This window comes from Toxotes jaculatrix, chromosome 1 (genome assembly GCF_017976425.1).
Source record: "Toxotes jaculatrix isolate fToxJac2 chromosome 1, fToxJac2.pri, whole genome shotgun sequence".
Classification (NCBI taxonomy): Eukaryota; Metazoa; Chordata; class Actinopteri; family Toxotidae; genus Toxotes; species Toxotes jaculatrix.
In genome coordinates, this window is record NC_054394.1 from 4009527 (window position 1) to 4024049 (window position 14523).

General features: G+C 41.1%; 1 protein-coding gene across 2 annotated transcripts in view; it reads right to left on the reverse strand.

Annotated features, from left to right (window-relative positions):
• tshz3b (teashirt zinc finger homeobox 3b) overlaps positions 1-2991 on the reverse strand; it is a 36102-nt gene extending 33111 nt beyond the window's left edge. For both annotated transcript variants that reach the window (XM_041044791.1, XM_041044782.1), the window contains exons 1-2: positions 2864-2991; positions 1923-2401 (exon numbers count right to left, since the gene is read on the reverse strand). In XM_041044791.1, coding sequence (XP_040900725.1) covers positions 1923-1962 — 40 coding nt within the window. In that variant the 5' untranslated portion in view covers positions 1963-2401; positions 2864-2991. The remainder of the gene's footprint in view (positions 1-1922; positions 2402-2863) is intronic.
• Between the last annotated feature and the right edge of the window lie 11532 nt (positions 2992-14523).

A 14523-nucleotide genomic window follows, 5' to 3' on the forward strand; every position in this document is an offset into this window, starting at 1 on the left:
TGCTACCACAGTGAGCGAGAGAGGGAAGGCTGGAGGGAGGGGTGATTTATTGACACTTATCGGGAATGAACAGATCAAAGGCTCAGCCAGATGACAGGTGATCAATCAAGCGTCAAATCAAAGATGGCAATTGTCCATTAAAGCTCTCTTCCAGTATACGCTGCCTCACCAGGCTGAGAAAGAATCTTTAGACTAGAGGAGAAGTGTTTCCCAGAAACTGAGGGGAATGAGAAAAAGAAAACAGACCGAACCCTGATGAAAAACAAGGAGGGTAAATCTCCAAGAAATTTTCAGAGGTCACTATATTAAAGTCTCACAAAAACAGAAAGCACTTACAGAACAAACGATAACAATGTTTTTTAAGTGAGTATTGAATAAATATACTGATATGATGGGGGACAGAATATATACTAGAAAATTAAATAAGTTCCAAGACCAAATATTGTGTATCAAAACACATCACATTACAAATTGCTGAAGAGGATATTACAGCAGCACGGTGGTGTAATACTATCACGGGTAGGCCATCAGAAACACTACATTATCAGAGGTATTAGAGTAACACTTCAGTGAAAACAGAAGGATAAATAGGGAGAAAAATGCTGATCATATAAGACAAATGTGGCTGAAAGAGTCCACTTCCTGTAATGTACCGGGATGTTACAGAGTTAATCAGACTTCTCCAAAAAGAAATCAGCAAACACCGAAGGCCCCCGTGACAGTCAGCTGACCCTAGGGTTCCACCAAAACCTCTCCGGTATAGACCCTTAATTCCACAGTCAATATCTAGAATCGGAGGAGAAGAATGAGGAGGAGGAGAAGGGGGCAGTGTGAAGGAGTAAAAAAAAAAGAGGTAAAGATTGATCTATAAAAGATCAGGTTCTCTGAGGCGAGGAGAAAACGAAAGCGAGAAGGACTTTTCACTTTGAAAACTCTCACACTGACACGCTTTTCCAGGATCCGTGCACTATTATGTGAGAAGCTGGCCTGTGCCCTTTTTGAGAGGCAGTAGGATGGTCCCTCGAACCTCTGGGTCACAGCCGTTAACGAACAGGTCTTTTCATGATTTGCGTTTATGAAAAATGTTAATAACCTACAGATTATCAGTGATTTGCATTATTGGTTAATCCAAACATGATTTCCTTTTTTTTTTATTATGGAAAAAAAAAGTGCTCATCGTAGTTTCCCTAAACGTCAGGTGACATCTTCAAATGTCTTGTTTTGTCCAACCAGCAATTCAAAGCTCAAAGAGGTTCAGTTTGCAGTCATTTACAGCAAAGAGGGAAACAGCAGAAAACATCTGTATTTGAAAGTGGCTGACAACTGCAGATGGTTTGACATTTTTGCTTGAAAAGGGACTCAAGCCATGAGCTGATTACCAAAATAAGAGACTGATTTTTGTGTCATCAACTAATTGACTGACTGACTAATCATTTAATCTCTACCACAGACCACAAAAAGAATCAGCATTTCTGTTTACTAATGGACTTAAAGAAATAAAAAAAAATAATAAAAACTGTGGAGTTAAAAGTCTTTTGCAATTCTAAAAATCCCTGATAAGGTGTTGTAGCAGAGGTATAGCGGTTGATATTGCACACCATCTGACTGTAACAGTAATAATTTTGGCAGAAATTATAACGCATGTCTAGTAGGAGAGGGCAAAAGTTGCGTTGAGGGCACTGGAGCTGTGAAAAGTGCTACATTTATGCGAGTTCTTAGTTTCTTTACAGTACACAACAAAAGGTGATGCAGTTACATAAATGTTACTATGTGGGTGAGGGAAATATCAATGAAAAGTAACTGAATGGGGGAGGCGGAGAGGAGGAAGGGGGGGCACAAACAGAGCAAGGGGGAGAGAGAGAGAAGGAGAGAGAGAGAGAGAGAGAGAGGTAAATTGCATGCAAACCACAGCCAGTGCGTACCTGCGGCGCGCCGAGGCGCTTGCTGCTTCCTCCGCGGCATGTCGGCTTCGGGGGCCCGGCAGGGAGTTTTCTGGCCCCGCTGATCCGAGGCTGCCTGGGGAATCCGCGGTGCTTTGATACACAGTTTTGCCCCCTGGGTGCGCTCTCAGGGCTCCCACATAGATCGGGGAGGGTGCGTGAAGGGAGGGGAGAATGTGCAGTTTTGGAACACAAAAAGAAATCAAAGGAGAAATAGCCGGTAGATGCGAAGCTAATTAAAAAAGGAGAGACAGGGGGGAAACCAGCGTGACTCCCCGGTTGGCTGCTCTCTCTGTCGGTCGCTCCGTCGATCTCTCGCCCGCTCCGACTTGGATGGACGCGGTGAGGGCAGGAACAGAGAGGGGGGCTCCGCGGTAGAAAAACAGAGAAGGGAGGTAAAAAAGCGCCTTATGCCTCCGTGTGATCCTCTTTATTTGGCGTCGGAGGCTGCAACAGGCAAGCTTGAAGAGATAAAACCAAATGATCGCGTCAGTCAAAAGTCCGCAAACAAGGGGACAACACATCAAGAGCTGACACAACTGAAGCCCTGCGCCTCCTCTACGGTTCAACCTCTCCGCCGCTGATAGGCGTCACGTAGCTCCCTGTCTCTCTCTCCCTCCCTCACTCAACCTCCCCCCACCAACCCCCCCACCCTTTGCCTCTCTTACCCCGCTGCCTCTCTTACCCCTCTCACTCTTTCTGTCATTCAGTACCTTATTCTAGCCCCGTTTATTCCGAACGAGCAGGGTAATCAGGAGCCTTTGGTTGTGGTTTGAAATGTGCGTAATATCAGTCATATTGCAGATGGAAAGAGAGGAGCAGACATGCAGGCACATGGTAGCCTCACAAAAACACACATATACAGTATCATTCACAAGCACACATAGGCTGACAGCCTGATCTGAACGGAAATGCATACTTACTTCGCGGGCTGATCCTCCGCAGAGCTACCCATGAGGTTTTCGCTTTTTCCCCTCCCGGTAAAATCACGCGCAGTTCAAAGCCAAGAGGTGGACCAGCTGAAACGTGCCTGAAACCATCTCATAAAAATCCATTCGCCTCTGGCAAGTCCTGTCGGTGGTGAGAAAAAAAAAAAAAGAAGCCACATGCAGCTTTTTCAGTTTGTTAATTCTCAGGGCCGATAGCGGAGGAAAAAAGAAGAGGAGGAGGAGGAGGAAAAGGAGGAGGTGACGGCCGGGACTGGTCGCCCACACGCTGCCCTGCCTGGCACGGCTACGTTATTTTGTCCGAGAGCGCTTTGAAAAATCCGCTGAGGGCAAGTCACTCAGTCAGTATGTATGCGTATGCACGTGTCCGCGTGCGTGTGTGTGTGTGTGAGCGCGTGGTAGTGGAGCTGCGTGCGTGTCTGTGTGTGTGCGTGAATCGATGAGATACGTGCTTGATTGGGTCTCCCTTGTTGTAATAATGTACATGAGGAAGAGGAGGAGGAGGAGATGACGGGCTCAGGCTGCTCCTATGCATGCAGGCTTGCTGGAGCGCACGGATCAACCGAGCTCTAGCGCCTACTGCCAAACACTTTCTTGGCCGCTGATGGTACTTTTCTCCCCCCTTTTTTTTCTTTACGTGGCCTGATAGGAGCTATTTAAATCAGCCACGCAGCGAATCAGATGTGTCTCCCAACACTGCGCTCCGCTCTCCTTCCTGCGCCTCAAATGATCGGAGAAGCGCAAAATCCTCACCAAGCGATGTCCCCCTTTCCTTGGCACTGAATGGAATAAAGTACTTTTTTTTTTTCTTTACAGGTAAGCTTTACACCCTTGACAAGTAAGTTATGTTGATGTTTTCTGGAGATGTCGTTGCTCCCTTTTCTCGCAGTGTTTCACCTTACTGTGAGGAATAAAAGTTTCTGGCTTCAACTGAGTTGGTGAAGTGGATAAAAAATATTATCCTGTATTTTTCAGGCAATCCTCAGAGTGGAACGCGTGGCTTCACGATGGTGAAAACAAAGGATAAAAGATTCTTGGAGAGGGAATGGAAGAACAAGGGAGGGCACTAAGGGTGAGTTGCCAAAGGCTGTCTTTCTCTCTCCTCCTGTCTTCCTCTGCGCCAGATGTGGTGCTGCTGCGCCTCGTCTCTCACGCTCGTCAAAAGCCGGAGAAACAGCTTTTTCTTTCGTCGGTTCCGTCGAGGGAATCAGATCTCCTCAGCGTTTCTCCCCGCGTCGCTCCTCGGGTAGACCGGAGAGTCTCTCAGTTCCTCCTCCGTTCACCGGGCTCGGTGGGAGGATTGGTGATTGGTGACTCTCCGCCGATCGAGGATGTTTTCGCCCTAATCTCGCCGCGACTGTGTGCGCCGCTCCACCACTGCATGCCGTTAGATCCGCCCAAGCATCTGTCCGTCTTTCCATTGGCGCATCCATCAGTGTCACACACACACACACACACATACACACACACACACGCACACACACACACGCACGCACACACACACACAGACACACACACACACAGCTGCCGTGCTCACATTCCTTGCGATGCTACAACACCCCCTCCCACCCCACAGTGTACAGTCAAACATAACACTCCCGCACACAAACACACAGCTCGCGCGCGCGCTCGTGGGCGATGGAGAGCTCTCGTCCTCGTCTGTCTGACTAAGTCCACTTTCTTAGAAGCTCGTCAGCGAGCGCGCGGCATTTCTTTTGGGCATTTCTACCCCCAAAAAGGAGTCCGAGTTTTTTTTTGTTGTTGTTGTTGTTGTTGTTGTTTTGGCTTCTCGCGACGTCAACATTTTATTCTCCTTCGCAAGTATTTAAAAGAACAGGGGAAAAAACCCAACGTGTGCCAAGTCGCCGACTTTTGAGACTTTAATTTTCTCCGCTTAGAACATTAAAAAATATATATTCCTTGGCAGACTCAGCGTGGTTTTCGGTGCTTTGCGCTCGGATAAAAAAAAAAAAAAAAAAGAAATTTGCTTTCAGTAGAATTAGAAAAAGACATGAGACATATCTATTTAATAACCGGGGCGTGCTACGTGCTAAGGAGTCCATGCAAAGGCGAACTCTGGGTTTTGGTCAGCAGCAAATCTCATAATTTTTTTTTTTTTTTTTTAATGTTTGAAATTAAATGGAACTGACGAAGTCGCTTCCTAACCACTATATATCAACTAAAAATAAAAGTGGCTGTAAAAAAATGTTCACCATTAAATATATCTAAAATCTGTCCTACTTATCTCTTTTTTTAATGTATTTTCCTAACCACATTAATGAAAGGTGATTTCAGTAAGTCAATCGTATATATATATATATATATATAGATATATTTTTTATTTTGTGCAGCACATCCGAGGACACATTAAGTTATCTCTGCTCTCTTCTGTATATTAAACTCCAGTATCATGTAACAAATCTTGTATTCACATTGTATTCACTAATGGAGATATAGACATACAGACACGACCCACACCGCCTACTTTAGAGGACAGTGTCTGGGTGTGTGTGTCTGTGTGGGATGGGGACCTTAAGGTGTTGCCAACACAGCTGCCAAACTCTTGAATATGAAACTCAACTGTATTACAACAACAATAACAAAAAAAATCTTCCTCTTTAAAGTCGTATGATCCGACAGATTAAAGCGTTGGACAGTTTCCTCTCTGATGTGCTCTACAGATCCAGGTCCTGGGGATTTGTACCAGTTTGGCAGTGAACTGGGTTTAGATAGAAAAACTTAAGAGCGCGTTGTGTGCCAGGTTCATTTGGATTAAATGCATCACATCAGATATTTATGGGCAAATGTTGGCTTTAAACTTGAAATGTATGAAATGAATGGTTAATATAAGTTTGAGGAGCTGTATTCTCTTCAGCCATCGGTGTGTGAAATAAGTCACTACGCCAAAGTGCTGCTGAGTCTCGTGTACAAGTGTGACTTGTGAAAAGAGCAGTGTAGATATCGTGCACAGCCCAATACAAAGCCAGCAAACGACTTTTTCTCGGTGTCGTATAGTTAAATCAGTGTCCTGTATTTACAAGACCATGGCTTTATTTTTCAATTTCAATTATCAGTTCTCTATTTACTGTGTGTGTGTGCGTGTTTGTGTCTGTGTGTGTGTGCAGTTCATTTTAAAACTCGATGTTCTAATGAAACGGAAACAAAGTGATAGCATTCAAAAATTATTCCATTTGAAATAAAGTCAGATTTTCAAAATTGTCCTTACGATTATGGAGTCAGTGATTTGCAGCGTGTGGTGTACGCGCGCACGCGTTTTTAAGCCCGTGTGTGTGTGCGTGTGTGTGAGAGAGAGAGAGAGAGAGGGAGAGAGAGAGAGAGAGCGAGTCACTCTGATCATTCATCTCTGGCTCAGGATATTAAAACGTTTCCATAAAACTTTCCAAATCACTTCAATGTTGTGAAAACGACACGGATTTAAAGCTGCATTGTGTTTAACGCACAAAGAAAAACATTGAGCCGTGTTCCAAAAAGTAATTCAATATATTTCATTACAGGAAGAGCTGTGCGTCATTTAATAAAAACATTTTTTACTAATATTACCCAAACTCCTCCCTGTGTCAGACCTGTTTGGAATCGAAATTTGTAGTTTCGAAAACCTACGGTGTCATTCTGAGTCAGGATACGCAGGTTACTCCATATCTGATAACCCCACGTCCCTCATGGGTTAAATATATTTTTCAACTTTCTGATTTTGACGAGAACAAAACTTCAGATCTCTGGCGCAAAGATTTTGTTGGGTACGATACAAAGTTGCTGTTTTCATTTTTAAAAAGTGAAATACACGAGCAAATCACCACAACTTTATTAACGTCCTGCTTGTAGCACACATGAAAAACTACAGCGTTACAAAATAAATAACATACCAAATTCGTAGATTGTTAATTCTTGCCAGTGGGCCTATATGATAAATATCACAGTATATCACTGTGTTGTCTGGTGCGTTTTCATGTTAACACTTATATTAAAACTAATTTAATTCAACTCTGTCGCCTTTGGTGGTTTGCAACTGGGATACACAAGTCGCACTGATATTATGAACAGATTTACTTCTCCCCCTTTAAAACAATATGCATCGTATAGCGAAATAAATCTGCGGTGACAGGTTTCAATTCGCTGGAATTATAGGACTCGGACTCCATAAAGGCAGAGACGCATAAGAATATTATGACAGCTGCGTGGATGACTCATATTTGAGTGTTTGAGCCATAAAGTGTTAAGAGACGCAGGGAAATGGCTACAAAAGTGATGAAGAAACAACTAACAATTAAAGAGAGGACTTAGAACGCGCTAATCAGTTTCAGCGCGCGCACACATTTAGGTCCAGACTCCTATAGGCTTTACACGGTGCCATTATTACCCTGTGCGTGTGCACGTGTGAAACTTCTGTTTTACGCATAGGTCAGTAATTTATGCGGTGTTCCCTCCGTGTGCCGAGCTGTGTGTGTGTGTGTGTGTGTGTGTGTGTGTGTGTGTGTGTGTGTGTGTGTGTGTGTGTGTGTGTGGTAAAGGGGGGCTGTAGTGAGGGAATCGGGACCTTGCCTCTGTCTTCTGCCGCTGCTGCCTTTACGCACAAGGCGGACCTCCAAAAGCCTCTTCACGGACGCACGGCATGGCACGGTTTTGGCACTCACTCTGGAGGGGGTGAGTCCAAATGCGACCGTATCGCTTTATTATTGTTGTTATTTAGTAATGAACAGTAAGGTAAAGCCGAAATAGACTTAAGTTATGTAAAGATCTCATCAAAGCACGCGCGCAGACACACGCAGAAGAATATTTAATGCTTTTTAGAAAAGTATTTTGGTCGCTACAACATGTTCTTTATCACATGGAGGTACCAGGAGAAAAACATCCTTTTAGGTTTCATTCATTCACTTTCTTGCGATAAATATAATCAGTAAAGGCGAGTTTTAAAGTTCCAGAGTCTTATTCTATTGGCTGCAGGGACTTTGTCACAGTCCAGATTAACCTTTAGTGAATTTCCGCCCCCTCCTCAAAACGCAAATAGATGCGTTCGGTTCAGTAGAAACAGGGGGAGGTTTAGAGCACAACTACTGTGATTTATCTCTGAGCTCCACCACTCTACACCATCCGAGATTCACTCTTTTCTCTCCTCCTTTTTCTTCTTCTCCTTCCTCTATGATGATCACTTTGGCGTGGAGAGGCGGCGTGGCGCACCGGCTTCACGGCAGACTGGTTTCTAGTAGAGTGGATAAAGAGCCAGAGGGAGGGACAGTTGGCAGAGCAGCTTGGAAAACCGCAGGAAAATGAAAAAAGAAAGAAATTTGTATGATATACTATATGTCCCCTAAACCCTAAACTAATGCGCAGCCCCTGATTCCTTTTATCCGGTCTCAGCATGGAGTCCTGGGGGAAAAAGTGGGACAGTGACTGATATATACAAATGAAAGCCGGTGAAACAGTGTGGAGGTCACCAAATTAGCACACATGTACAGTTTCAGTGGAAGTTTGCCTGAATTATATTCTTCTTAACAAATCATTTACTCTGACTCTAAAAACGATTTTTCTCTGAAACACTTGAAAACCTCTTAAAATCATTTTTGCTATAAATTAGGTGAGAATAATACATTTACTAGAAACAACTGAGACTCCCACAAAATCAAGAAGATGCCCCTGAGTCACAAGAAATTCTTGTAAAAAGTAGATTTTTAATGAGGAAAAGAAAGAAATGATTTCTCTTTTACGATGGACGGGCTGAAAAGAGAAGCCCACTAGCCTGCTTTAAACACCTCTTTTAGTTTTATGTTTAGTGTTTTTTTTTTTCTCCCAAAAAATCTGCTTTCTTTTTTTTTTTTTTTTTTTTTTAAACCCTGTTTTTGATTTTCTTCATCTGAGCCTTAGGCCGTGCCTGTGGCTGTTGGCCAAATCCTCCCACCTAGCTCACCTCAATTTGAGACAGACTGTTTTATTATGTAGTGTTAAGGTTTCGTCGATAACTGAATGACCTCCAAAACTCATCTTCCCTAACGCAGACTACTGGTGGTGGTGGTATTCACGAAAAAAAGAAAAGGCACCTATTTGCATGGAGAGAATGAAAAAAAAAGGAGGCCAGGGTTAGACTCTCCTCAAATAACCTTAAAAGTTACAAACTCTCACCAAAAACAAGACAAGCATTGACAAGAGTCGCTGAAAAAGATAGAGTGGATGCTCTCTCTCTCTCTCTCTCTCTCTCTCTCTTTCTCTCTCTCTCTCTCTCTTTCTTTCTTTCTCTCTTTCTCCCTCCCTCTCCCTTCCTCCCCAGTGTCCTCCCTCCCTCCTGCCTCGTTGGGTGTGCTGCGAAGCAGCAGGGTTGAGAGGGCAAGTGCTGACCAGCCCTCTTTCTTTCTCTGTCTGCTGTTACTAGGTCACCACACACACACACACAAGCACACACACATGCACACAAACACAGACACACACACACACACACACACACACACATACAACACACACACATGCACGCACACCTCTCCTTGCGGTCAGTGTTGCCACCAGGGAGAGGGGTAATTTAAGCCCTCCTTGATGTAGCCTATTCATCACTGTCCCGCAGCCCGTGCTTCAAAATTAAAGTCTGATCTACAAAGTTAGAGTGAAATGAGATAAAAATTGGCAGAGGTCACCGAGGGCCCGGCCAGTCAAAACACAATGCTGCGATTCGGCTGGGACACTTTGTGGTGCTGCTTTTATTATTTTTCTCTATATTTTGTAGGTTACTGGTTGTGATTTTTGTTTTTGGGAGGGGAAAGTCAAATTAGAGAAAAAAAACTTGTTGAGAAGCCTGGTGGTTTAGTGCCAAGAAACTTGTGGGGAGGTCCGGTAGTCCTGACTGATGCCTCAAAGCCTAAATCGGTAGCTATACATTAGTTTGTATTCTATTACCAGTAATACAAAACTGCAACTACAAGGTCTCTGTGATATTATAAACTGGCACCTCAGCTAATATTCTAGTTAAAATGTGATAAAAAAAAAAAAATAAATAAAAAACAAAGATGAAGATTGAGCATTCTAATGTACAAATGAACAATTTGATCATATAACAGAGAAGTCTCAATTGTAGTCAGTAATAAAATCAAAACACCTTGCCCTGCTTTTATTATTGTCATAATTTCATTAAAATCCTGCAAACAATATTTCAAAATAAAATGTCAGGAAAAGGCAGGATTAAGACCTTTGGAAACAAAGTCAGACATTACTGTTAACGTGCTTTATTGAAAATGGCTTTACTTCCTCAGTGTGTTTGGGATTCCACAGTTCCCACTGTGGTATGTGGAACAATAATAACAATAATTTCAAGATGAGCCAGTTTTTTTTTTCTTATCTTTGATCCATGTTAAAACTACAGTAAAGTCTACAGTGAGTTATGGAAGCAGTAGTAACCCTTCCTGATACAAACTTGCACAGCCGATGAAGGTGACGAAGTACTGAAATGACCATGAAGCATTTTTATTACACTAAATAAGGAAATGTTTTATATGTTATCAAGGTCCATGCATGCATTATTTAGGATTTGTGAGGGGTAGTGCTGCATAAAAAAAAACAAATCTAAAACAAATGAAAATCTATCTACAGTGATGTGCCTGTGACCCAGTACTGTGTCATTTTCTGTAGCAGACCCCCTGAAACACGTCACCACTTCAAAATCATTCTTACAAGTAGTTCTTATAGTCATGAATTATCAAGCTGATTAAAAAAAAAAAGTTTGTTTTTTGAGCTGTTTGAGCTCTTTTTTTTTTTTTTGTCCCAGTGTCTCCAGGACCCCGAACACATCACTGGGGTTAAAGATGCAGTGAAATGGTAAATAAAGGACCTTTAGCTTCCTTCATCCAGATTATTACATCCGGGGGCACAGGACATGGTAGCGTCCTGTGTGTAAATTAGACTGGAACTATGCACATTTGGAAAATAATGTTTTTGCTGATATCCACACACTGACATGTGACCCTGTAGTTTCTACGACTCACAAACTGACGAGGACAAGGATTGTCTTGTAGTGCGATTTGACTGGATAAGCTGATGTTTACATCCCTCGGTGCAGGACGAGTGATCAAAAATATTTTTTAAAGAAAGACAAAAGTGCTGAATTTTGATATGTTAACACTCAAAAGATATTTTTTTAAATATATGTACTTTACATTATACCAGGCAGCATAAGAACTTGGAAAATGTATTTTTCATTTCACAGTATCTTTAACCGAGGAGCACAACTGGTGGGTTTTCAGTTGTATAACAAGTCACAAACTGTAACGTAAATTCACAGACAGATATTTTTAGAAGGAGTAGGTATTTCTGAGGAAATGTTTGTGTCTAATGTCTGATGCAAGTCTGATGAGTTACACTGTTTATCAGCGTACAGTGTGATGGCGCACTGCTGAGTGAGTCACTGCTTCCTCTTTACTGTGTATGTGTGTGTGTGTTTTGTGTGCATGTGTGTGTGCGGAAACCACGCTGACAGCTGCAGCTCATTACAGGCACTATTACTGATGGGGACTGCTGGGGGAAATTCCTTCTTCCAGAGAGCAAACCACCCTGTTTACCACACACAAACACACAAACACACACACACACACACACACACACACACACACACAGGTCTTGCTTATTCATAAACTAGAGCTGCAACATCTGTAACTGCAACAAAAAAAAGGAAAAACAGAAACATTTACTAAACATTTACTCTTGAGTGAAAAATGAAGAAAAAGGAAACTCTGTATAAGGAGGTGAAACACATCACCTACATCTTTCCAGTCGCTGGAGAATTGAAGACACACCTTACCTGTTCATGAAGTACACTCCTCTACACGTAGTACACAGTAAGTACTATAGGTGTGTATGTATGTAAACACAAACATGGACACGTACACACAGCCACAGGGTGAGCAAACTTGAGATGAGATCACTGAAGCACTCTGAGCCTTGCTATATTGGCAAACAGCAGCGTCTCTCTCTGCCTCACACGCACACACACACATATAACACACACAGCCACTTGAGTATACAGTGTCCAGTGACGTTAATGAGAGGGCTGAAAGCCAGACACACATGTGCTAGAGTCATTAGGGAAGATTTCATAGCTACACTTCAGGCCACTACACTCCATTACTGTACTTCATTGGTTACACAGCTCGAAAATAGTGGTTTCTTAAAGTCAAGTTGAGGGACCACCAGGGCTCCTTTGAGAGCCCCAGGGAGTTCTTTAAATCAAAAAAGACCTGTTACCTGTTTTTCTTTATCTTATTTATTTGAAGCACTATGTCGAAAGAATCACTCTTTCTTTTTTTTTTTTTTTAAACCTTACACTGTCCCTGATCACATGGCTCTACCAAGAAACATTCTGAAGTGTGCAGGCAAAATCAGGACATAACACTATTTTTTTTTACTATTAGTATTTGTGGTCCAGTCACAGTGGTTGTTAACAGCAGTTGATCTGTTCATGTCTTTTTTTACTTTTAAATGTGGAGTCCAACAGAGAACTAAAAAGATCTATTTAAAAAAAGTAGTATATATATATATATATATATATATATATATATTTATATATATATATATATATATATATACAAATGAAAGATGTATATAAAAAAAATATATTAATCTAATCCAAGATTCAGGTGGAAGGACAAAGTTGTCATTCTTCTATATTTTTCTTTTTGTGAAGAAAGCCCATGTATTAATCCCAAGTATTAGTCTGCCTGTCAATACTTCAGAAGTTTTCTACCAGGTCTGTGACTCTCAGTCCCTTTGGTTCCTACTGAAGACGCATTTAATTCATTTTATTTATTTATTTTATTTTTTGAAGGGTCAGCTATGTTCGGTTACATGTAGTTTTTAGCAAATGTTTCTTAAACAGAGGTAATTAGTGAATTTGCTGAGAGCCATTTGCTGCTGTGGATTAATACGGATTTTGAATGCTGTGGATGGCTTTTTTTTTTTTGGATGGTGTGTGTGGGACTGAATCAAAATAAAGCTTAGTGCTAATATTTATTCCTAATGAAAGAACTTGTGATCTAGTGCAAGAGTGGAACTTAAACTTAATCAGACTTTGGCTACAGAGGAAGTACATTTTAGGAGAATCAGTTCTTCATTGGTTTTGGTCTTTTCATGGGATTCGCTTTAGACATATTAAAGTCAAAATAAGTCATGGGGAGAGATGCAGTAAAACACACCCTATTTGTTATTTTTTCACAGGAGATAAGTTTACTTTCTTACAACTAAATTATATTAAACATATTGACATAAACTAAAATTAGACTAATTTCATTATAATTGTTGATTCCTCCAAAGTCTTCCTTTGGCTCTTGGCCTAATGTGATGCTAAAAAAATATCTTTTAGACACATAAGATTATCACTTCTACCCAAATGTAAGTAAATTCCCGAAATAAGAGCCTGTTTGTTTGTTTCAGAAAATTTGGATAAATGTATGTTTGATTTCATTTCATTTGAAGGCAGATTTCAGATTCATCACTGGCTTTTACAAGACATACAGATTGGTAGTGAATTAGTGTATCATCAGCATAATGACAAAAACTGAACTACTTTTCATTTTATGTAATTGCAACTGTAAGATTTAGGCCATGAGCATCAAACAAATATTAAATAAATAAAAACCTGTCTACAGAGATTTATTATAAGCACATTTTGTCATAACCTTAATAATGCCATGCTCTCTCTCTATCCTTTTATGAACAAAGAGAGAGAGATGGTCCACTCCATGCTGTGATGTATCTGTTGCATTAATCAGCCTCTTAAATTGGAACAGGCTGCTTTTATTAATTATGTTCAGCGCAAGGATGATGGGGCCTCTCGCAACCATCCCTCCGTCCTCTTTTAGACGCACCAATCACTTTCAGGAAGATAGAAAGATGGTAGAGAGAGAGACTGAGCATCATTATAAGCAAATGAAAAGAGAAAATGGGATGATGCCAAAGAGAATGCAGTGAAGGAATGAAGTTGTATATTAAAAAAAAGAAAATCCAAAGTGACATGAGGGTGTGTAAATGGTGCTGGAGTCTTATTGGCATCTCTGGCTCTAAAACATATTTACCTACAGGAAAAATTAGCGAGAAAAGTAGCTCCTGTGCTACTCCCACTTACAGATATTACATTAAGAGTGGAGTAAACATTTAAGGTTTTACTTTTTCATTTTTATCCTTATACTATTAATTACTCTTTAGGCATCGTCCAGATATTTGTGCTTATGAATTATGTAATTCTGAAACATTCAGGTTATCATTAGGTTCCCATATTTTAAAAAGATTCTCCCCAACAACCTCTGTTCTTGTCAGCTCTATAAAAAAAAAAAAATTAAAGATTTGCAATTTACAGTCATTCAGGCCACTGGAAAATGGCAAGTTTATGAAACATACTTTGTTTGTTTTATTAGTATACTTTACCAATCTCACACAAATTTGAGTAATTTTTTTTTTTTACATATTAAATCTCCACCAAAGCTCCTTGGAAAAACAGGCGCACACCTTTTGGCTCTCTCTTTGTCTCTCTGCTGATAAAAAGATCATTTTTAGAAAAGCTTAACTTCAGGACCTTTTTTTTGTGAATCATTCAAAGGTGTCATTCTAATATCAGTTTGAAACACTAAAAGACAACATTCGCTGATATTTCT